The sequence below is a fragment of the Carassius gibelio genome, chromosome A23 (genome assembly GCF_023724105.1).
Source record: "Carassius gibelio isolate Cgi1373 ecotype wild population from Czech Republic chromosome A23, carGib1.2-hapl.c, whole genome shotgun sequence".
Taxonomy (NCBI): domain Eukaryota; kingdom Metazoa; phylum Chordata; class Actinopteri; order Cypriniformes; family Cyprinidae; genus Carassius; species Carassius gibelio.
In genome coordinates, this window is record NC_068393.1 from 24,105,529 (window position 1) to 24,130,416 (window position 24,888).

At 38.3% G+C, this 24,888-nt stretch overlaps 1 protein-coding gene across 2 annotated transcripts in view; it reads left to right on the plus strand.

Annotated features, from left to right (window-relative positions):
- LOC127945120 (plexin-A2-like) overlaps positions 1 to 24,888 on the plus strand; it is a 174,777-nt gene that overhangs the window by 92,483 nt on the left and 57,406 nt on the right. For both annotated transcript variants that reach the window (XM_052541700.1, XM_052541699.1), the window contains exons 5-8: positions 9,211 to 9,311; positions 15,505 to 15,628; positions 19,458 to 19,611; positions 21,267 to 21,363. In XM_052541700.1, coding sequence (XP_052397660.1) covers positions 9,211 to 9,311; positions 15,505 to 15,628; positions 19,458 to 19,611; positions 21,267 to 21,363 — 476 coding nt within the window. The remainder of the gene's footprint in view (positions 1 to 9,210; positions 9,312 to 15,504; positions 15,629 to 19,457; positions 19,612 to 21,266; positions 21,364 to 24,888) is intronic.

The window sequence follows — 24,888 nt, forward strand, 5'->3', positions numbered from 1 at the left end:
AGATATGTGAAGATGATGTAGACGAAGCCTTCAGAAACTGAAGATAAAGAAAGGAAAAGGCCCACAAGGTGTCTCTCCAGCTTGCCTGTGCTGTCCAGCTGTCATCCATCTTCACACTGATCTTCAACAGATCAAAAGCTCCACCATCATCCCTGTACCCAAGAAACCAAACATCGCAGTTCTAAATGACTACAGACCTGTTGATTTAAGATCTGTGGTCATGAAGTCATTTGAGAGACTGGTGTTGGCCTGTTAGAAGGACATTATTGGACCCTTTCTGAAACCCCTGCAGTTTGCTTACCAAGCGAACAGGTCTGTGGATGACACAGTCAGCACTCCTCCAACATCTGGACAACCCAGGGACTTATGAAAGGATCCTGTTTGTGGACCTCAGCTCCTCTTTCAACACCATCACAAATACCCTCCAGTGTAAACTGACGCTGGGAAAACTCCAATACCAACACCATCAGCAGTGGAGCTCCTCAGGGGTGTGTGCTGTCTCCGCTGCTCTTCCCCCAAATGACTGCACCTCTAAAGATCCCTCTGTCAAACTCCTGAAGTTTGCAGATGACACCACAGTCATCCAGGAATCTGTCTCATCCAAAAATGACTACTCATTTTCTGTAATTAATTTCTTAATTATTAATTATTGCTTCTCTCACAAGTATTATGTTTATATTTTTATTTAAACAGCTGTATATACGTATACAGAAAAATTTAAAAATGTACATAAATCTTCTGTTCGATGTTAACCACATTATTATTATTATTTATATTTAGTTTTTTCTTTAGTCTTACCTATTTAAATGTTCTTTCTGTTTTCATGTCATATATTTATTTATGTAGTTACCAAGCATATGTGTTTGCACACACTTGACGAATAAAGCTCCTTCTGATTATTGCAATGTAATATTGTTAGCTAGATAGCTAGCCAGGAGGTTGTTTCATTTTGATTTATTTATGTGTATTATTCTGTCAGACAGTAAAAACTCCATATGACATTTAAGTTCGGAGTGGAGGGGAATTTCAAAGGTCACCTCATGAGCACACATGCTGTGTTTTTGACTTTAATATAGTTCCTTATCTGTTGTACTATCCTGCTGTGTCTCAATTTTATTGGTAAAACATGAGCCTCTCTGCGCAGATCTCCACTATGATGGTATACTGTGTATTTTTATTTTTTTTTATTTTTTTTGCTTGGTGGTAGAGTGCAACACTTGGGTTCCAGAAGTAAAAATCCAATTTATTTTATTCATTTTAGGGAGCTGATTCTGAAAAATTGCTTATAAACCTTTAAAGACAGACTGTGAGCTGCTAGATTGTTAATTGATGTTCTTTCTTCGACCTTTTGTCTTTTTATCTGATTTAGAAATAAGATTTGATTTTGATTTATTTTTTTTTCAAAATTTTCAAGTTTTCAATGAATAATAACTCTTATTCAAAGACAACTTTTAAATCCCTATGATAAAAATTAATGCTGAAAATACTGGGGGGGGGGGGGTGCATAACTATACTGTTAGGTAAGTATAGCTTAAATCCCTCTGTTAATGTAATTTACCTGGTAGCTCAGTTTTTAGAGGATGTCAAAATTGTGTTAGATTCTCAAGTCTTCTCAAGTAATTAAATTCTCTAAGGACAGTAATAGCATGTTTCTTTAATAAACCATACATTTTAAATTACAGTATCATGTTTGTAGCATTGTACAGGACAAGATATACACTGAAGTTTAAGTTTTTAGTATAAGGGGTTGTTCAAAACACTAACTAAACAGTGATAAGTGATGCTTTAGCTGTTGTCTTCAAGTACTTTGAGAAGTGCATCAGCTCTCTCGCTGACTCTATCAGGCCATCGTTCTCCTACAGTATGTTGGAGTCTTGCTAAGAGGCCTCCTCACGCAATCAAGAAGGCTTTGATTGAGTTTTCAACCCACACACATACTCATGCATTCGTGAGCGTTGGTGAGATGCGAGTGAAGAGGGCTGTGAGAGAGTTGTGCAAGCAGAGCGATTCTGTATGCGTGTGTGGTAACGTAGACTTCACATGTGTGAATGTTTTATTTTCCTCAACAGTTTCAGTTGGTTTTGCTGAATATGTAATGTGGCTTTCTGAGAGCGACCACCGTAGAGGCAGTCTGTGTGTCACAATGAAGTGGTAAAGGATTGGCTGTTTAGCGTGACCTTGTTAGCCCCCATATGCACAATTTGGCTGCAAGAAGCCTTTTTGTTTGTGTGTTTATCTGTGCATATTTGTGTGTGTGTGTGTGTGTGTGTGTGTGTAAATGACTGTGTTGTTCTGTATCTCTGCTGGGATTTTAGGGGTCAGATTAGCCTCCTGTCTGAGAGTTTGTGGGCCGCTTGACTCCACAGAGACACTGCACTTAGCGGATGAGAGTCAGTCAGTTGTTACTCTCAGCTCAGCCAAGCATGAACTTATCACCAGAGAATTTGTCCTTAGGACTGAGGTGTGTGTGCGTGACTCAGTGTTAGCTTTAAAACTATTATATGCTACTGTACTCCTAAACATTAATCAAATTAATACAATTTCAATTTTAGCATATAGTGTATTAGTTGGCCGTTTCTTATGTTCAAAAAGGCTATTTGGTTAAAAAATACTGTAAAAACGGTAATATTGTGAAATATTATTCAAGTTTAAATTAACTTTCTTCCATTTTAGTATATTTTAAAATGTAATTTATTCCTGCAATGGCCAAACTGAATTTCCAGTAACATTACTCCAGTCTACAGAGTCACATGATCATTCAGAAATCCTTCAGATGTGATCTGATCTGTCCCGACCAAAGTTGTTGTTTCAAAAGGAAATATACTGTATATATGTATATAAACTCATCGAGCCGATTCATGGTCTTTAGATAATTATAAGTGTTTTTTCTTGATTTCCTGTACATGTTTAATAGATGTGTATAATTTATAAGTGTATGTGGGTTATGAATCGCACAAATGCACGTACTGTACATACACAAACAAACATGTGTTTTTTTTCTCTGTATTTCGACGAGCGCTGATGTGTGTCTGTGAGGGGACGTGATCGATGGCTCTCATTGCTGTGGGTGCAGCGCTCACTATCTCACATTAAAAATGAATGTGTGAGAGCATGTGTATATGTGTGTAGGTGGCAGTCTGTCCCAGAGGTACCAGCTGTTTACGGCTCACTCCAGGAGAGCGGTAGGAGGGTCAATGCCAGGGCTGGTCGCTATGGCAACAACAATGTGAATTTCATTAATGTTTTGAGTCTGCGTGTGTTGTGCGTCAACATCTGGATAAAGTATTTGTACACGAGAGGCTTCTGGATTTCTTTCCTGGCAGCTCAGAAGATAATGGACTATATGTTACTGCACACAAAACATGTTTTATATGTTAAAATGTATTTCTGTTTTAGTAAATGAATAAGATACCCTAGATATATCCATTATATTTCCAGATGTTCCCTAACAACAATAAACACTCTCTCTTTTATATTAGTCTTGAGTTGCAATACATTTTTCGTGTACTAACTCCTGTTTTTTTAATCTAATATCCATCATATGTGACATCGTGCCAAAACATTGGTCAATTTGCATATTGTTCAGACAGTTTTTTTTTCCTGTCGAAGTCAGACGTTCTTGGCCAGAACAAACTGTGATGTTGATCAGACCGTATGCTGATAGTCAAGTCTGGCTACACAAGAACAGGATTTCCCTTACCCTCGGTTTATACTCTTTGGATATTTCACTCTACATCCTTCTCTCCATGTTTCTGCTCTTAATCTTTTACCTCAGACCCTCAGCTCCCTTTCGTTCTGTATGATTCTTTCTCTTGTTTTCTCTCTAATGGTTCTCCATTCATCGGACAGGTGCCTGTGACAGTCAGGGTGTTTTGAGGAATATGGAAAAGAGATCTAATGTACGTTTTTATGCTCTGCATCCAGCTCCCCTAGCACACTGCAGTCTCCATGTGGATCTCAAGCACAGGTCTCAGATCAGCCCGTTCAGTTGTAATTATAATGTCCTGGGTCTGGATTACAGCAGCAGAGGTTCTTTGGAGGTTACAAGCTTGACTTGAGGAGCGCTGTTTGTGAATAATATAAGAATTCGGTGCCAACTCCGTCTTCTTTTCTTCTTAATGTCCTGTCTCCAGGTGATTCTTGGAGGGAAAAATATCGAATTCAAGCCAAATAGAGATTAGCAGATAGCATCCTGGAAGCATTTTAAGCTGTGGAAGAATTACAGAGCTCGAGAGGAAATTAGGAGTTGGCGAGCACCCTGTCCTACCATGAGTTTGGGCTGAACCCAGAATTCCTCACTAATCTAACTACAGTTTTATTTTAAGCCAATTGGCTGTTATTAATACTTAAAGTTCACAAGTGCAAGTGGAGATTAATGTGACCACCTAAAGTAAAAATACAAAGAATTGCATTTATGCATTAATGCATTTATTTAGATACAGGATATCTTTACGACCACATCAAATGGGAATTTTTTCAGATGCACGCTCCAACTCCACCTCAGTGACAGGCGCTAGTCAAACATGCACTGAAAAGATACAGGTGACGAAGAGCTTCAGTAAAACAACAGTGAACTGTGGTCAGATGAAATGTTGTCAGGCCATATTTCAGTGAAAACCCATTTTCCTGTCCTGTCAGCCGTTATACTGTGCTCGTAGTGTGTGCTCTTCAATTGCATGCACAAATGTGGTGACGGGTGCTTTAGCCTGTATCATTTCATGTTAAAGCACAAATGGAAGTACAAGCATGCAATTTTGTAGTTATGTCGTCAGTTAAGTCATGAAATTAACAAATAATTCATGCTGTCTTAAAATTATGCATGTAAGTATTTGTTATGAGTCAGATTTAAGAAAATGTCTCTGAAATGCAGTGGTTTTCAAAACTGTCCTAGAGCAGCTCAGCACTGTGTCCCTAACACACCCGATTAAACTCGTCGGCTCATTAGCAGAGACTTTAAGACCTGAAGTGAGTCAGAAAAAGGTAAAGAGTTGTGAGAAAATGGGATGCGAGTCAGATCAGTGTCATGTTATACAGCGGCAGCTCTTAAAGCAGCCAAACAACCTAATAACCCAACTGCTGTGATGTCTGTAAATCAAAGAACACACAAGCTTTAAGGATTCATCTATATTTAATTTAGATATTTATTCACTAGAAATTGTTATTTTTTTAAAGTCTAATAAATATTTAAATTGATAGCTCTCAGTTATAGCTAATGTAATGTTGAATGGCTAGTCAATGGTCAAATGGTTTTCTAGAGACCTCAGGAGAATTGGTATCAGTTATACTCGCCTTTAAAACATTTAAAAATATATAGGTGTCTTTATGTTGTTTTTACATTAATTTGAAGATTGAATGTGAAATTATTGCAATATGAAAGTATTAAAAAACTTTAATGTTAGGTGGGATTAATCGCTATTAGTTTTAGAAAAAATTCCCAACCCCCCAAATAAGATAATATATGGCAACATTATTAACCAATGGGCATTAATTTCTACTGTATGAATAATCCTATGCAACGATTTACATTGAGGCAGTTCTGAGTAAACACCCAAAAACTGCAGCATAAATTGAACACCACCACATGTTAGTTGTCAACTTGTTGTCAAACTGTTGTTTTTAGTTTTCCAAAAAAAAAAAAAAAGATAATTATGGAAAGGCTACATAGTTACTGTTGATAAGTACCTTTAATGGAATTACAAACAGCTTACATGACAGAAAAATAGTTTGTGATTATTAATATTAATAAATGTCATCATTTATTGAACATTGCTGCCTTTCATCATATCGCTGTTGCCGCAGCTTGCATCATGCCTAACTACTGTGATCAAATCTGCAACTTTTGATCTAGCTTATTGCTTTGTATTTGTTTCTATTGTAAACTAATCAAAAAAATAGGTTCAAGTGAAAACCGAGTTTCTCTGTTCTGTGGTTAAACTCAAGTTTTAATGAGAAAAAGTTCAAACGCACACACACACACACACACACACACAATCACAGACTTCTCTCAGTGGGAGAACAGGCCTTATTGTGCTTCCCACTGTGTTGACTGACTAAAGCATGTGCTGGTCAACAGCTGCTCCAGTTGCCTGCCCGCAACCCCCATAACACCTTTATCCAGCTCACTTCTTCTGTCTGTAAGTCTCTCTATCAAACTCAGTGTCTCTGTCTTCTCCTTTGACATCTTCCTGCCAAGTGTGCAGACGTGGACGTGCACCTGTGGCAGCTGTGTCCCCTCTCTGATCCGCAGTTTGATACTGCTGCAGATCTTCATAATGTAGCTAGTATCAGTAGTACTTTTTGCTCAAACTAGGGTTAAAGGGATAGCTCACTCAAAAATGAAAATCCTGTCATTTACTCATGCTGTTCCAAACCAGTATGACTTAATTTATTTTGTGACGCACAAAAAACATTTTATTATTTTATTTTTATGTCTATGCAATGAAATGAAATGGATCCAAAGTGTTTCGATGGGAATTTTTGTTGTATTTATTTTAGCTAGGTTTGTCATTTCTTGGGTTTAGGTTCAAAAAGTGGACAAAGTTAAAAGGTAAAATTGGTCAAAGTTAACAGGTTTATTTTCAGTGTGTGTGTGTGTGTGTGTGTGTGTGTGTGTATATATATATATATATATATATATATATATATATATATATATATATATATATATACTTAACTATAATAACCCTATTTAAAACAGGTATTTTATAACTTTAGATTTTAGACTAATGATAAATCTGATTGAAAAAAGAATTTAAAGAGAAACCTGAGCCATATCTAGGGGGCAGAATATCAAAGAGACTTGGCAGCAGGCTCTTTTAAATACTTAAAAATACCCAAAATTCTCCAGCAACAACTCAAAACACCTTAGTAACTGCATAGTAATGCCCTGGTAACTATCAAAACACCCTTGCATTTTGTACAAGCTTATTTTTCTTCATAAAATAAAAAACAAATCTAGTTAGCTTCACTCCAGAACAGACTGATGACTGTTGGCGTCAAGAAGGCATCATCTGTTATCTGTAAATCTAATGTTGTTGAATTGTTAGTCTGGCTCTAAGTCAGTGTTGTGTAACATTGAGACTTATTGCCATGTTGAACCAGCATTGTATGGTCGGTGTTGCTTTGTGAGTGAAGCCCCTGGTGGGCTTGTTTGTCATCAGGCTGGGCGGCAACGCTGATGTGCTGGACTCATTACTTTTGACCACCTGTTTGTCCTGGGGCAACGAGTGAGCGAAAAATAAAGAGAAACGAGGGAGGGGGACCTGGGTGAAAATGAAAAAGGGAACAGGATGGCTCCTTGTGGGACACCTCTCGGTTTTTGCCATGAAGTCACACCATATGTACAAACACAACTGTGCGTGCGTGTACAATCACAGCCATGTGTTGGTGGAAATGACGCTGGTAGCAGGAGGTTGAATGCACATCTTTGCTCTTGAGCCGCTGCGGCTGTGTGTCGCAGGGACAGGTGGATGGCTACCCCTATCAGACCCCGCCGCTCACACACTAATGACATTTAACACGGCTATACAGCGCGCACACACACGCGCAGCGGGAACCCTGCATGTTTCTCCACCCCTCTCACTAAACGCACACTGTGTGCCCATTCATCCATCTTAAAACTGTCTCTCACTTCATCCGACCCTTTGACCCAATCACGAATGTCAAAATAAAGAAAACAAGCATCAAAAAGTTTGATGCTATGACTAAATTCTGAATAACTTGCACACTGGTCTTAACTGAACAAACATTGTTAAAGTTTTTTACTTTTATTTGTGTCTTATATGACCATTTAACTATAAATAATACATCTTTCGTAATTCATTTTAATGACAAGCTTTTTAGCTCTAACCTTTGAGATGCTCTGTAATGAGTTCAACTATGTATTTTTAAATGAATTTACTCACATGACGAGGCAAAGTCACATACTTATTATAATTTTGCATCCGATTGATGTGCTTTGTACTTTGGAATGGCAATAATAATAAATTCTAAATATTATTATATATAATAACTTATTATTATTGATTATTTAAAAATAAATTTAATATTTGTTTTGTGTATATAGATAGATAGATAGATAGATAGATAGATAGATAGATAGATAGATAGATAGATAGATAGATAGATAGATAGATAGATAGATAGATTCATTCACACTATCCTGTTCTGCTTGTGTGTGTTAATAGGATGCAGGTGCACCCAAAAAAATCCCCTCAGCGACAAGGGAGGACATCACAGACTTCAGCGCTGGCAATGAAAACAAACCCCTGAAATTACATAAATAGATAAAAGAGATATTACAAGTGCAGGCACAAATCACAGAGCTGTGGCCCGGTCATCACAGTGACGCTATCCCAGCATGCCAAGTGGGCAGCAGAAGGCTGTGTGAGTGGAGAGGGGCTTTGTGGGTCAGCGGGCAAAGAAAGGCTCTAGTCTGTTGTAGTGGGCATTTGTGAGTGTGTGTCTGATTAGCCCTCATCTCTGAGGTATTACAGGAGTGTTTGATTGTCTAGGTGTGTGTATATGTGTGTGTGTAAGAGAGAGAGAACATATGTTCAGACTTTTTGCCAGATACACGCTTATTGTTGAGTTTTGAGGCGTGACAAGTTTGCTTTTTATAATGGTCACTGAATTGAGTCTCACTCTGGAGACGAATAATAATGCATTTATTGCTTTCGGGGGTGGATGCTACTATTTGGGAACACAGTCGTTCAACAATTCTGGAAGGCAATTATACAGTAATACTTTGATGACAAACTTTGCTCAGCCATTTCCAAATGACCATATAACAACATTTCAGATGCTGTGGAGCAAGATCGGTCCGCTGATTAATTAGGATTTACCATACCATAGCACAGAGTGATGACTTTTTTGATGTACTTGGAGGAATTTATTTGCAAAATGCATTTTCATCTCCCATTATTCACATTAACACCAAAAACCAAAACCTCCTCAAGCGAGCGTAAACATTTTTTAGCGAATTAAGGCATTTTCTATTCAAAGTTCAGCGTTTCCATCACTCGATTCTGATAAAAGCAGGGTGATGGAAATCCAGCTATTGTCTCAAAATGAAATGGCTTGGGAATCTTTGACTTTCAAATGTTACTCCAGTATCATATATTCATTGAATGGATTAATATAGCTTCTCTTGGTTGAATAGGCTCAGTTTTTTTTTTTTGTTTTTTTTTTACTTCTTTCTTTGTTCTGCAGGTCACACGAGTGCCGATCGAGTCCTGTGAACAGTATGGCACGTGTGGAGAGTGTCTGAGCTCAGGAGATCCACACTGTGGCTGGTGTGTGCTGCATAACATGTAAGTTCCTTCTTTATATTGACACGCACAGTTAATACTTAATAACAAATGATTCTTATGTATTTGAAGACCACATTCTCCAAAACTGAAATCATGTGGTGAAAAGTCTAGGCATGATCATTGGGAAGAGCCCAGTGGTGCTTAAATGGCACAGAGGTTGTTTGCCCTCTGGTGGTGGACTGCTGCAGCTGCATCCAGATGTTTATATCTCACTGAACGCTGAATCCTCAGATGTTTGTATTCTTTTAAATATTGAATTCAGTGTTTCCAGACCAACAGGCAACCAACATTACTATGTTCATCATCTTTTAGTGGTTTTGTGCCAATGTCTTCTCTCTTGTGTCCTGACTCAGTAGGGGAGTGCGTGTAAACCCTTCACTGCCATCATTACAGTAATGGCAGGCGTACTTCCCTTTGAAAAGTGCATTTAAAGTAATTTACATGACCCCCAACAGGACAGGGACAAATAATTTGCGAAGCGAGCGATATCTGTGCATCTATGTTCAGAATGGGGCTGTTTTTTTTTTTCTCGTCAGCCTGCCGTTGGAGCAGCAGGATTACATTACTCCATCAGTCCTCTGGGGATTTCTGCTGTATTAAAGCTCATGTAATACAGAGGCCATTCAAATTTCAGACTTACCATACTTTGTTGTGCAGACAAGCTTATGTATTTATTAATTCACTAGCAAAAGAACTGAAAGTACCATACCTTTTTTAACATGTGGCAAGGCACTTTTTTTATAATTTACATATATATGCTATAGTTGTTTTTAGTTGCGTTTTTTGGGCAAGAACATATATGGTTAATATGGTACATGGTATATCAATATGGTAATCATTCAATACCATGCTATACATCAGATTCGATCATTTTCTCTTTCCCTCCATGTTAGCCTGAATTCCTCCCTCCACATGGCGAGTGCTTTTTCACAGTCAGTGTTCTCTTAATGAAATTAAAATCTCTCGCTGGCTCTAATTCCAGCTCCACACTCATATTTGCTCATTTCTCACTCCTCACGGCCCCTATGGAGTCCATCCTTCCTCATCTGATAGAGCGAAAGACAGTGAGAGAGAGAGAGAGAGATTGCTGACAAGTACTACAATGGTTCCATTCGTCTTTTAACTTCTTCACGGCACTGTTTTTCTCCTCTTTTGCATATACTTTATAATAAAGTTTTTTAAATGTTTCTTTGCAGCAAAAGTTCATCATAGGACACCTTTTAAATCAATAAGTTTTTTGTTTTTTTTATTCTTGATGTATTATATGAGATTAGAAAGGATTCTTCAGATCAACACAGGGTTTTTCTGTGATAATTAAAGCACAAAAACAAGTGGTTTAAGGAAAAAATGAATCCTAAAAACGTCTTTAAAACAACATAAATTATACACCAGGCAAATATCACAGACTTTTGTTAATAATTCACAATCTTTAATAAGTCATATTTTGAAAGAAGCACTGCATTTATTTGATTTGATGAAGTTATATATAAGTTCCAAATTTGTAAGAAAAAATTCTTGCTGTTTGTTGAAATTTTCGGTCCTGAAAGACGGTCCAGTTTTATTTGAATCATTAGATGTTTACAAAAACGTTCAAAACTTTTTCTCTTATGCTCACCAAAGCTGCCATTTATTTGAGTAAAAACTGTAATAGTGTGAACTATATATATATTTTTTTAAATAATTGCATTCTGGTTTAATGTATTTTAAAATGTAATTTATCCCTGAGGTGGCAAAGCTGAATTTCCAGCAGCCATTACTCCAGTCTCAGTCATTTTTTTTAGGAATCTTTGATTAAAAGTTCAAAAGAACAGCAATTAATTGATCTAGTGTGGCCTTGCTGAATAAATATGTTAATTTCTTTTTTTAAAATACCCCAAACTTTTGAACGCAAGTGTATTTATTTATTGTACTTGCCTTGTTGTTATGATTTTTTTTTTTTATGCTTTTTTGTAGATCAACATAATTCTGCTCTTAGTGTGCGAAACATCTCTCTCTTTATTCTTACCTTAGTTCAGAATAGTGTGATTTGCCGATATTCCTATAATTACCAACAGCTGCTGCACACCATGTGATTGAAAGGAGAAAAAAATGAGTGAGAAGAGGTATGTAATGCGGTAATGGTCTATGAGTATATTAGGCATCACTAAATCTACCAGTGTTTAGACTATGAAGGCAAACAGCATCTGTCTGATATCTGTCTCTCTGGCATAAGAACCAGATACATCTCTCATTGGCTAGTTAGACGGGACGCTGAAACTGGGAAGAGACAGAAAAAGGAGGACTAAGGAGAGAGAATTAGAGAGATGAGGACTAATCTCCTCGGCCCGTGGAGAACACTAATCCTGGAGATGATCTGATTGGCTGAACTCCTTTGAGGTCACAGGCTGTTTTAATATCAGTGATCCCGCAATTGCTCAGCAGGGATCATTCCAACAGATCCTAATCGCTTTTAGGATTTAGCTCATTAAAGAGAGAAGGAGGGAGGTGGGGAATCTCAGCCCTGATCAGTTTAACCTTCTGGAGTCTAAGGGTATTTTTCCCTCATGGACAGTATGAGAGTGTATTTAACATTATGGAATACATAAGTGTTTGGAAAGTGAATACATAAGTGTTTGGAAAGTGTGTGTGTGTGTGTGTGTGTGTGTGTGTGTGTGTGTGTGTGTGTGTGCGCGTGTGTGTGTGTGTGTGTGTGTGTGTGTGTTGTGTGTGTGTTGTGTGTGTGTGAGTGAGACTAGCATTGAATGCCCAGAGTACAATATGTGAGATGTTGTGTCCCATAATGCAGTGCACAAGACTTGACCTTCCATGTGAAAAATAAACCTGAAAAAAAGGTTTATTGGGAATTATAATATTTTTATATTCAGGCCTGGTTTTAATACAGTATTTAATTGGATGGAAATTCACCTTGTATAACTCTGAAAATAATTATATTAATCAAAAATTTTTTATTAAATAATTTATAATTAATTTATGCATTCATGTTTTATAATTTCCGAGTTTGTTTAATTTTATTTATAATGTATCAGTACATTTTATTTTCTTTTAATTGTTATTAATTTGAATAATAAAAAATGTATACGTAAGTTTATTAAATAATGTGTTAATTAGACTTGCTTAATTTAATAAATAGTATTTTTATGTATTGTGTAATATTGTTTTTGTTTTATTATTTATTAAACGGGTTGATATCATGTGATAACAATGTAGCTACTAATATATGTTTATCATGCATCATTTATCATTGCTTTTTGAGTAGTTTATTTTCCCACATACTTAATAATGTAGTATGCAGAATGCAGTACTTGTAGACCATTCCAAATCTATAGCCATAGATTTTGCACAAGATAGGTGGCAACAACCTCAGGTATAACTGAACATCATGGCTTTTGTTATCTTCAGTTACCTTTCTTACCATCACCAGAACTGTATAAAGTAGCATGCTGAATGATCTTGATCCCGTTTCATAATGCAGTGACCTTACGTGTCCCACATTTAGAATGATATAGAGAAGTATAGTCATAACACATTAAATAAATTATTTGGCAATCAGCAATAACACAGCTCATCACACTACAACAACCCCAGATCAGTTAAATGTCATTGATATCTGCACACATTCATTTAAGCAGCATCATTATGGTTATAACAATAATACGCTGCTCATTACATGGCTACACGTTTACTCCTTGGTCTCCTTATTGAACTTAAATGGTGCTGGTCTGTGTTCAGGTCATATGGGATGGTGCTCGGCTAAATTCCTAATTACATATTGATCTCTTCTTTTTGCCTTGTCTGTATAGTGTCTCATCTGGTCTCCTTCTTTACTTCTTGTCTCCACTTCTCATCTCCTCTCTTTTTGTCCCTTATCTCCCATCCTCTCCTCTTGTCCCATCTTTACTCATCTCATCGTGGCTCTTCTGTTCTCTACTCCATCTCATCTGATCCTCCCAGGAAGGAGTTCACAACTCCTACTTCTATTCCTGTCATCTGTCTCTTCTCGTCAGTGTTGAGTGTGTATGTTGAGTGTGTTAGAAGGAGAAAAGATGCTGTAATAGCCTGGCTGTTGCGCAGGGATAAAAGCAGACAGTAGAGAAGAACCCAAAGGTTAACTCACTACTACCACTACCCTCCTCTTTCTCTCTCTCTCTTTCCCTCACACACACATACACACACATGCACACTGAAAACAGGTCATTCATAAATCTTAAAGCTTGTCAAATACACAACTTTTAACGTATTACTACCACATTTAAATATCAACGCTTATTCATAATTAACACCATTTTGTCAGTAGCTTTCAGTTTGCAGTATGTCAATGCAAAGAGTTTAGTCAATCATAACAGAGTTCATTTGCATATTAAAGGTTGGCCCGCAGTTGCTAAAACGACCCGTTTAATTCTAAGGGCCAGAGTGGATGCTGAAAACGGAAGAGTCCAACTAAAACACCACATTTTGGTGCAAGAAACCTTGAATTGTGCAGGAACCATACACACTTCATTTAATGAAAGAGAGAGAAGAGGTTGCCCACTAAGTACACACACTTACATGTTCACACAAATTATAATGGCTGTCTCCTGGTGCCATGGCAACGCAGCATCCTGAGTACACCCACCTCCTCCTCCAAAATCAAACCTGGTGCCTGGATTTGGTGGCTCAGAGAGATGCACACACTCGTGCAGACAAACCCACACCCACGTTTTCAGAGAGTGAAGTATGCACAAGCCGTCCTGGACATCTGAAAGCACATTAAGTGTCACCCCCACCCAGAGCATTAGGCAGGTTAAAAAGACACGGCAAATTGCAAGCCTACATGCTCTTTGTCAAAGATAGAGGAGCAAAGAGAGAGGGAGGCTGAGTCGAAACCAAGTGACAGGCTGAATGAGTGTGGTGTGAAAAGTAAAATATAAATTCTAAATAAAAAAAAGAAGATTTTCTGAAGAACAGTGAGATTTATAACTGTAGGATGACCAGAACTATATCAACCATAGTAGCTTCTGTTAGTCTATGTGTAAATGCAAAGCATCAAAAATGGCATTTTCCTGTCTATCAATGCTTTCCTCTAAGTAAAAACACTTTGAGAGGAATAAGAGGACGTATTCTGGAATTTTATACGTCTAAGGCATGAACATTGTTGGCTTGAGGCAGTAATGACAGCTTTAGTCATGTGATGTCTGATCAGCTTGTCTGGAATTAGAAGTTACAGATTGCTCTTTTTGGGAGAGTGATTGTATAAAAAAATTCAGCACCAAGGACAGCAGCTGAAGTCGGCAGTGACGCTTATGTAGCTTGTGTGTGAATGAACCACACTTAAAAGTCAAAGAGATACTCTTTCGATCAATAAATTCTATTAAAATAGAAAACAGTTATTTTAAATTGTAAAAATATTTCACAATATTACAGTTTTTACAGATACAGAACTTTTATTCACCGTTTTGTCATTCCAAATCCATGTTTTCTCTTTTCCTCCAAGTAAAAAAGTGACATTGGAGAAGCTCTTTTTTTAAAATGAGGACTGTTTAACTGCAAAAATATGAAATCTTACCCTCTTTTATAGTTCTAAAATCTCTTTAATGCTTATTTGTTTTGCCAGATTTAACTGGTATCAAACTTCATTAGTATGTCTTGTCATAGACATCAAATCTAGCATGACGTGTTTTAATGCAACATTCATGAACTGAATAAGATCTGAAAACTCTGACAGAGATTGCTTTCAACAAATAATGATTTAAATAAAGTTTTGCTTCAGTTTTCCTTTTTTAACTTGGCTTCAGAAAGCTTGGAATTGAGTCAATTTTTTGAATTTTGGAATTATTATCATGCTTTATATATTTTTGCATGTGTTATGTTATTGTACAGCACTTGTGCATCCACCCGTTGTTTTTAAATGTGTTTTAGAAATAACCGTTATTTTTATTTGACATAAGGGTGGGTAAATGATGAAAGAATATCAAATGAATATTACACATAAATTAATTTTATTTTTGTTTATTGGTTTGTTAATCATTCATTAACTTGATATGTGCTGAGACAAGGGTTACCTTCTACTGATTCCCAGGGAACACATATACTAATAAATATATTTGCTTTGAATGGACTGTAATTTGTCAGTGTCTGCCAAATTAATAAACATCAGTCTTTGTGGTTGTCTCAATATTTTCACAACTAATTACTATGCACTCCCTCTCTCTTCTAGATGTTCTCAAAGGGATCGTTGTGAGCGGGCAAACGAGCCATACCGTTTCGCCGCCACACTGACCCAGTGTGTGAAAGCCACAGTGTACCCAGACAGCATCGCTGTGTCTGAACCCAGCGTTCCGGTGAGACACCTCGAAGACCATTTATAACCTTGACTCACAAGAACACAAACACCTTAACAACCTCGAGGTGATGTTGACTAAAATGAATTAGCATGGATTCCTTTGAGCAAGAATTACCTACCCCATTAATTAATTTTCATTGCGGTGTCTAGATTTTGACAGTTTTGGGCAGTGTTGAGTACTCGAGACTCGGACTCGGTCTTGGACTCGGTCTCGAGACCGTATTTTAATGGTCTCGGTCTTGTCATGGACTCGTGTGCATTTTGACTCGGTATTGACTCGGACTCGAACATATTAGGAATCGGACTTATGCCCGAGTCCACTCGAGTCCCAATCAAAATATTTCATGATTATTCTACTGTATGTTAATGTTTATTTAAATTGATGTATGATTGACAAATCCAATGACTGGTGATTTTCTTTTGTCGTGAAACGTTAGGCCAGCAACACAATGCGTGGCGTGTCTGTTTTTAATTCGGCTCCCATGTTAACAGGTTAGATCTTGCAGACTGCATGCGTGAGACGCGCGGAAAACCCGTGCATGCTAGAAATAGAACCGACGCCTATTTTTCACGCCACACGCATGCATGTTGGAAGCGTTTCCAGGCAAAATATACTAGGAAAATATGTTTATATGTCATTTTGTACACAAATACATATTAATTCATGACATTTAGATATTTCAAAGTCTATAGGTTGACATAAATTCAGATATAAATGTAATTTAAAAAATAAATTAATAATGATCGATTGTCAAATATTGCACCTGTCAAACATACTCTATTTTGCCGTCAATACTGTTGACGGTGTCCTATCAGTAGGTGTGTAAAAAAAAAAAAAAAAAAAAGTTGATATTGTTGTCATGAAGACAAGATCCTGGTTTTTCGGCGGTCTCCCTCTATGTCTCCTACAGCAGCAGCAGTGCGCCAAGCGCCGCGTGCAGGCACGCTTCTGGTGTGTAAAGACACAGAAAACGCGAAGCAGCCACCACGCTTCTGGCACGCAGCAGAGACGCCACGCAGCCAGTGTGTCACCGGCCTTAAGTTACCCTCCTGCCATCCGCCTGTAGTGATCCCGCTTTCCAGAAAGCCACATTGCTACATTATTTCTCTCAACTGTGTTATTTTTACAAAGTAGGACAAAATGGTCGCAGAAAAAAAAACAAACATTGTTTAATTAAATTATATAATGAATACAGACACAGACTAACTGTCTTAACACTAAACATCTCCCCCCCAAAAATGTCTGACAGAATGCATTGAACTTATATGGCATTTGATCCAGCTTTCTTCCCCTGGCACATACACACTTTTGGATAAAATTTTCCTGGACAGTCAGTCGGCTCTTGTGTGTATGCCCTCCGTAACTAAAAAAAACTTTGACTAGTGTGTATTTTACCCTGCATTAAAACGCACCATCCAGTGAAATTAGCATTAGATTATCCATTGCTGTTACAGAAAGTGATAAAATGGTAACTGTTGTCAGTCCCCGCTTCCTCTGCACCAGTAGAGAGAGTATTTAGTCGGGGTGGATTGATCATGAGACCACATCGTGCTTGGTTGGGTAGCAGGATGGTCTCCTCACTTATTTTTTTGAAAAGTAATTATGCCCATCTGTAATCTTCACAACATCTAAAGTGCACATAATCCAAGACATTGTAAGGATATTAGCAGTCATTAGTTAAGCTTCAAGGTTAAAAGTTATGTAAAAGCTGTTACAGTTGAACATTTACAGGTATAGTGGTACAGTAATGTTACTTGTACTAGAAGTGTTATGTAGAATTACAATATAGAGTCGTACAGTAATATTACTGTATGTGTACTAGAAAGGTTATATGGATGTGTATAGTGGTACAACGGTGTTATGTGAAAATGAGCACTTAATATTGACAAGTAACACTTCATAATACTAATAAAATTACCTTTACACCACATACTATGTGGCCCTTTTAACCTTTATTGTTTCCACCAAACATTTGACATACTCTTGAAGATTCTCTCTGGTCTCGGTCTTGACTCGGACTCGACCCTTTCTGAACTCGGTCTTGACTCGGACTCGACCCTTTCTGAACTCGGTCTTGACTCGGACTCGACCCTTTCTGAACTCGGTCTTGACTCGGACTCGACCCTCTCTGGACTCGATCTGGACTCGGACTCGAATGAGCTGGTCTCGACTACAACACTGGTTTTGGGTTTGGAAAGTGTGTGCTGTGTGAGAGGGCTTAAAGTGCGAGAGATCTGGAAAGAGAGGCCTTTGGGAAAGGTATTTGTGTGGGTGAGATGCCAAATAAGCGTGTGGGCCAGAGTAGGAGTTGCGTTCAAGAAGACAGAGACATCGATTAAGGGCTACGACTCGTGTTTTGGGCATTATTTTTAGCAACGCAATTTTTAACCAAGCAAAAAAGACCTCACTTTTGCATACCAGAACGTATGAAGGTATTCACCTTGGTTAATGGAAAAAATTGTGATGTCCAGATAATTGATAATTGAGTCCCTGTATCACAGCTACCTGATTAAGATAATGAGGCGTCTGGCTCTAAATTAGATGTTTCTGTCATGCCGTAGCGCTCAACAACATGACAACAGGGTCACCGCTGTTCGCCGCGTCGTACGATGAAGGGAAACCATTACCATGACAACAAAACTCATCCGCATGTGTGCCGAAGGAGCATGAAAAGCAGCAAAAATCAAATTACCTTTATTAGAAATGCTAGCAACAATCAGCCCTCCATGCACATTGCAAAATAAAAAAACACGCAATGAAAGGAGCAAAGGCATGGACATCAGAGACATAGAGACACCAATCACGCCTCGTCAATGTAGTTATGGTCAGACAATTCTTTATAGACCACGCTAACCGCAAACAATGCCTTGTCTCAATGTATGAGTACAGCCTGTGTATCTACAACAAATAACAAGTCAGCTAATTAGCGATCCTGTAGCTGTCGCTCTCAGCGCACTAGCCTGAAGAGTGCAGAAATGAACATCCTTGTGGTCTTGAAATAATTAGATGGCATATAGATGCTGGAAATTTCAAAAGAGAATTCAATGAGATAGGCTGAATGTACATAATCTATGAAGATCTGCATGATAGTTAGAACTTTTGAAAACGATGTTGTAAAATTAAAAAACCAGCCTAGCATTTTTAACAAATGTCACAATTATTTTAATAATTGTCCTCTTCTTCAGTGACGAGAAGACCAGCCTGCATGTGAAAAGTGTGTATTTATAGCCTGTGAGCTCGATCCTGTGTGTCACCGGTCCCCCGGAGAATGACTTTGGAAGAGCATTGGTGTGAAATGCAGGAGATGTTTTACAAAGACAGAGAAAGAACGGATGGATTTGTCAAATGCCCTCTTTGAGCAGGAGTCTTAATAAGGTTAAGTCTGTAATGATGGCTGGAGTTTATGCTGTGCGAGACCATCTGCTGCATGCTGCCGAATGAACTTTGCCCATGTGAAAAGACTGAGGTTATTTGATCAGTAATAAATAGCTTCTTTCGGAGCCATAGCTTGGAGAATAGCACTCATGGTTCAGACATGTAGACCGTGGTACTGATTCTACCCACTCGCGATAATTTGATATATATAATATACATTACACATAAATGATTACAATTGTAATAATTATCATTATATATATATTTTTTTTCTTTTTTCGAAAATATATAATTTAATCAAAATAAAAAAAAAATACAAAATGTACATTTCTATATCTAAGTGCATTACATTGAACTCAATAGAAGAAAGTAATTCAGATTATTTTATTTAATTTAGTTTTATTTAATTATGAAAACTACTGTTCTAATCTGATTTATTTCCTCCGTCTAGCTCCTGGTGAAAGTGACAGATGTTCCGGATCTTTCTGCTGGAATCACATGCTCCTTCGGGAACCTGACAGAGGTTGAGGGCAGAGTGGATGGGAATCAAATTCTCTGCACTTCTCCTGCTGCTAAAGATGTTCCCATCATCCCCACAGATCAAGGTATTTATTCAAAACTATTTATTTAAAAAAAATTATAATAATTCTGATGTCTCCTGCTCTCCATGTACTCAACTTTTCCTATCAGTTGACATCATTTTTTTCTTTATCCAACCATCCACCTGCTCCCCTCAGAGAGGTGATCTCTATTCTCTTGTATAGATGCTCTATTAATAGACCGTCACTAGTGTACCCAGCAGCCTCGCTTCCTAATGAGGTCTTCATTCAGACTCACACTCGAGCCACACCATCGATCCCACCGGCCACGTACAACTGCGGCTCTAATGAGCCTACACCGACCCCGGGTCGGCCCCAGGGCTACAGGCGTGCTCTCAGACACACTTAAGCCTATTACAGGTGACGAGCCCTCTGCCCTCTCCCCACCCATAATAGCTCAAGGGAGGGAGTTCTTCCCAAACGCTGATCAACAATCCGGTTTAGAGTCATCTGTGGTTATGAATATAATCAGGGATCGGTTTGCAGTGTGGAAAACCAAAAGTAGAGGATCCTGTTCCACAGAAAACCACTTGGTGTAACTGTATATATATTCAGTTTGTTGGCAACGCTTTTACAGCAAGATTACACTGATTTTTTTTTAAAAGCTAACATTCGTCTACGGATAAATTTCGACATGTGTTTCCTTTCTAACCTCTGCTGGGAAGCAGATGGCTGCATATGCGGCAGAAGTTGGTTGTGATCATCTGAATCACAATAATCTCTTCCCAGCCCATAGTAAATGACAGCTCTGTTTACCAACATCCCCCATGCTCTTGTTGGGGGGAGCATTATCCAATCAGTGGCCTCGCTAATGGTAAATGTCATCTAATCCCCTTGTGCCTCACATTTGCCGCTTCTCTCTTGACTGAATCGGGCTCGATAGAAACATATGAGCATCGATCATGTGTGAAAACACCTGTTCATTGAGTGGCTGGTGTGACCAATCCTATTCCTAGTTTATTTCCAATAGCTGCAAGGCACGAGACGGTTGGGCATTTAGGAATTGCATGTCAGTTATTTTTCATGACATCTGCAGCAAAAACGTTTAAAAAGCCAACTTTTACCCTTTCATCCCTGTTACAAGGAGCGGAAACAGGTGGGATGAAGGGAAGAAGAGAGGAAGTGGTGCTTTCGGGTCACGGCTGACTCCCACACACTGTATGCAAGCTGAATCGCTGCCTGTTTGGGACAGAGCTTGTGCTTATTTGAGTATGAAGAGCTGGCCGCTTATCGAGCGCGAGTGTTTGGTCTGAACGCAGATCGGCATTCTCCACGCAGCCTCCCTGCCAAACGGGGTTGGCCTGGCTGGTGTTCTGCGGCGCTGCCAGCCGCTCCTCCGTCATTACATCGACGCTGCCGCCCGCAGGCCGGTTTCACATTAACAGCAGGGCTCAGCTGTGTTTCGTGTGACAATAGCATGCTCCAAAAAAAAAGCAAAAAAAAAAAAGCACCAAATATGCTCATATTGGTTTGGAAGCCACGCATTGCAGAGCTGCTCGAGGCTCTGCTTGACTGTGAGAATATGATGCTAGGAATGCCAAGTATTAATCAGAAGACAGCTTGAGCGTGAAGCAAGCTGAAAAAAGGGTGGCAAACCAAACACAACAGAATGCGATGTGACAGAAATATTCTCATTTCTTACTCTCTTGCTCTCTTTTCAGACTGGTCGGGTGTCGAGCTCAGACTGAACTCGAAGGAAACGGGTCAGATGCTAATTAGCACAGAGGTGAAGTTCTACAACTGCAGCGTGCACCAGCTGTGAGTATACACACACTTCATTTAACTCATTTACAGAGCTAAGAAAAATTGCATGTGAGAACTCGTTAATTTCTCAATCTTTTCCCCTTGATGGGTTAAATTGAGCAAAAATGGCTCAAATGTCCCTCTATACAGGTTTTTCTTTTTAAAATACATCCGGAATCTCTCATGTATCAAAGAAAATCTTTAGTAATTATAAGAATTATTGGAAAAATATTTAATGGAAAAGTTTATATTTAAACAAAACACTACATTCAAGTCTGCTAAAACTCTTCTTAAATAGCTATTTGGCTCCTGGTTAGCATTACTGTATCTAGTAGACCATACAGTCTGTGATACCAGCAGAAATTTAAGTTGTTTCAGCGGAAGTGTAAGTCTTTTTTTATTCAAAGTTAAAGATTTTCAAGATAAAAAAAAGATTTTCTTGGAATAGCATTTACAAGTGAATCTGTAACAAGAAGTCCAGAAATGTGTCCTTAGAATAAACTGGTTCTGGTTAAATTGTTTGACACTACATAGGGTTGTTTTTGATTGCACAACTACCGTATAGCGAATGTTTTTCAGTGTTATGACTCAATCTGAATTCTTTTTTTGATACATCATGAAATACACAATGTGTCATACCATCTACCCAGGGGCGAGTTGCTGTGATATTTGTCTTTATGATGTATTCATCCCACATTTGCAGCCCTGCTGATATTTCTCTCACTTCCTGTGTCGTAGAGTATCAGCGTTGTGTCACAGCGCTTAACCAGCTCACTCAGAATGCTGTGAATGTTTCAAAAGTGTTACGCAATACAGAAACACTTTGAATTTCTTTAGGCCCACAGGCGTTTTAATAATATTCAAAGAGTTTATCAAGGCTGTATCTGGCGCCGCACCAGACTCTTGCAGGGAGTTTGAACTCTCCAAATCATGTTTTGCAGGATGCTAGTGTCACGTCCCACCCAGGCTGCAGTTTTCCATGACTGGCGAGGGCCTCATGGCTATAAAAAGCATCCATTATGGCGAATTCTGGCTGATTTCTTGACATTTCTCATGTGTCGAGGGCGGCTGAGATGTCTGAATTGTTGAGTCTAAGTGTGCTGTGGGTTTGGCGCTCCGGCTGGAGGCATTGCTGTCTGTCACAGTTCAATTCCACTTCATCTGCTGTGATGGCTGATCAGAGAAGAGCGAGTTTGACTGCATCTTGACTCTCCAGGAGGCCCGCTGATAAACAACCGCTTGTGTCTGAGCGAGCTTGGTGTCTTTGTTTGCGCCATGCTTCCAAACTCCCCTCTTGTGTGTGTCTATGTGTGCTTTAGCGTATATTCCTAGCCTCTCATGTGCGTTTGTAACCACACATCATATTGGTGCCTTCTACGGAGAACAGATGCTGCTCGATGCAGGAGATCCTAGAGCCCCCCAGGAAGCTGGAAGCTTTCTAAAAAGCTCAAGAAGAGGTAGCTTCCAAGTGAGCTGATTGGTTGCCGCCGAAAAACTCACTCCCCTCCCCATTCCCGATACTTCCTCGCTCTATCACGACCATGTCACTCGAGCATTTGACAGGTCTGGAAATAATCAAACAAATACTCTGTGGCCAAACCCTCTGATCACGCACCCCTTGCATGTGGAAGACATCACAACGAGCTCCGTTGGCCCTCTTTGCCTAAATGTTTGGCATGTTTAGCCTTACCAGATTCGCTTCTACTCTCCCTTAATCTTTCAATGCTGTAAAATGCTCTAATTTGTGACCCTGGACCACAAAACAAGTCTTAAGTTGATGGGGTATATTTTTAGCAATAGCTAAAAAAAAACATTGTATAGGTCAAAATTATAGATTTTTCTTTTATGTCAAAAATCTTTAGGATATTAAGTAAAGATTATGTTCCGTGAAGATATTTTGTACATTTCATACCATAAATATATCAAAACTTAATTTTTGATAAGTAATATGCATTATTGAGAATTCATTTGGACGACTTCAAAGGTGATTTTCTCAATATTATGATTTTTTTGCACCCTCAGATTCCAGATTTTCAAATAGCTGTATCTCGGCCAAATATTGTTCGATCCCAATAAACCATACATCAATGGAAAGCTTATTCAGCTTTCAGATGCTGTATAATTCTCAATTTCAAAAACATTACACTTAATAATGGTTTTATGAATACCCAACAGAGTGATTAAGTACACTGTGATATATCTTTTTTAACCGCCAAATCGGGTTGGCCCATCTGAACCCATTGGCCCAATGGCAAGCCGGCTCTGATTAATATTTTAGCATAAATCCTTCTGCATAATTTAACCACCAAGCAGAAAACACAAACTCTTGGACACCAAAGTGCTGTAGAGGTTTATAGCTTTAGAAGTGTCTCCAAGATTCCTCAACATCAAATATATGACATGTTCCTCTACGTGTTCCTTTGCTTCTGAATTGGAGGGACTGATGTAAGTGTTTATTGGAACATGTTGGTTTTATGGATTCTGCACGTGCTCTTTCTCGTAAGCTGTGCTCATCTGCATATAAATGATGAATAGAGAGCTTACCGCTGGAGGCACACACACGGAGACACGCAATGCTCATAATGTATGGCTGTATTCTCTCATGGTTTGCCTACTACATATTGGAATATTATTTATATTGCTATAAAGATTGTGTACAGGAAGTGAAGCAATACAAGATCACAACCCTGGTTTATCTAAATTTTATCCTTAAATGTAACACTTAGACTCATATTGTTCCCGTGAGACGGTGCTTGCAATTAACGTACCGTGAAAGGCTAAATAACAACCAAAAATAGCTGTACATTCAAACACTTCACTATATCTGTAAATTAAATAACTGTCCATTTTCCTTAGGTGGTTTGAAATATCATGTTATTATATGAATTGAAAACTAATTTGACTGTTCTAAACCAGTTTAAACAGTTTCAGAATATTTTATACTGTCTTGGCTAGTTGTTGTTGTTCAGATGTTGAAATCAGAGTCATAAGTTCTGTAATGTTTTGGTGCAAAATTTTATTTTGAGAATGCAAACCATTTTCTTTTTTTGGCTACATTTAACACAAGTGTATTGATATTGTCAAAGGCAAAATCATTTACTTTGGTTAGCAGTATTGGACTTGGTGTAAACAGGCATTCACCTGTACTGCTCTAAATGACTCTCTTCGAAATGTCCATATAACCTATAAACTACACTTTAAACTATAAAACAAAATTCCTTTCATTAACTATTAGACTACTTAGTATTCTAGTTATTGCAATTAGAGTTAGATTCCGTCTCATGTCCTTTGAGATGTGTATTCACTCAGGCAGTCCATTGTCTCACTCACAGACAATATAGTCCTAATGCAAATCATATATCACAGCATGAATATATGTCTTAATAAAGTCTGTATGTCTCAATACCAGAGTGATAATAGTTCTAACCTGAGTTCTAACCTTTGCAGAGCCACAGTGCATCTGTATGTGGGTTTCAGTGGCACATGCAAATATCCGCAGCACACTTTTAATTTATTCAGCATTAAGCCGCAAAGGTCAAG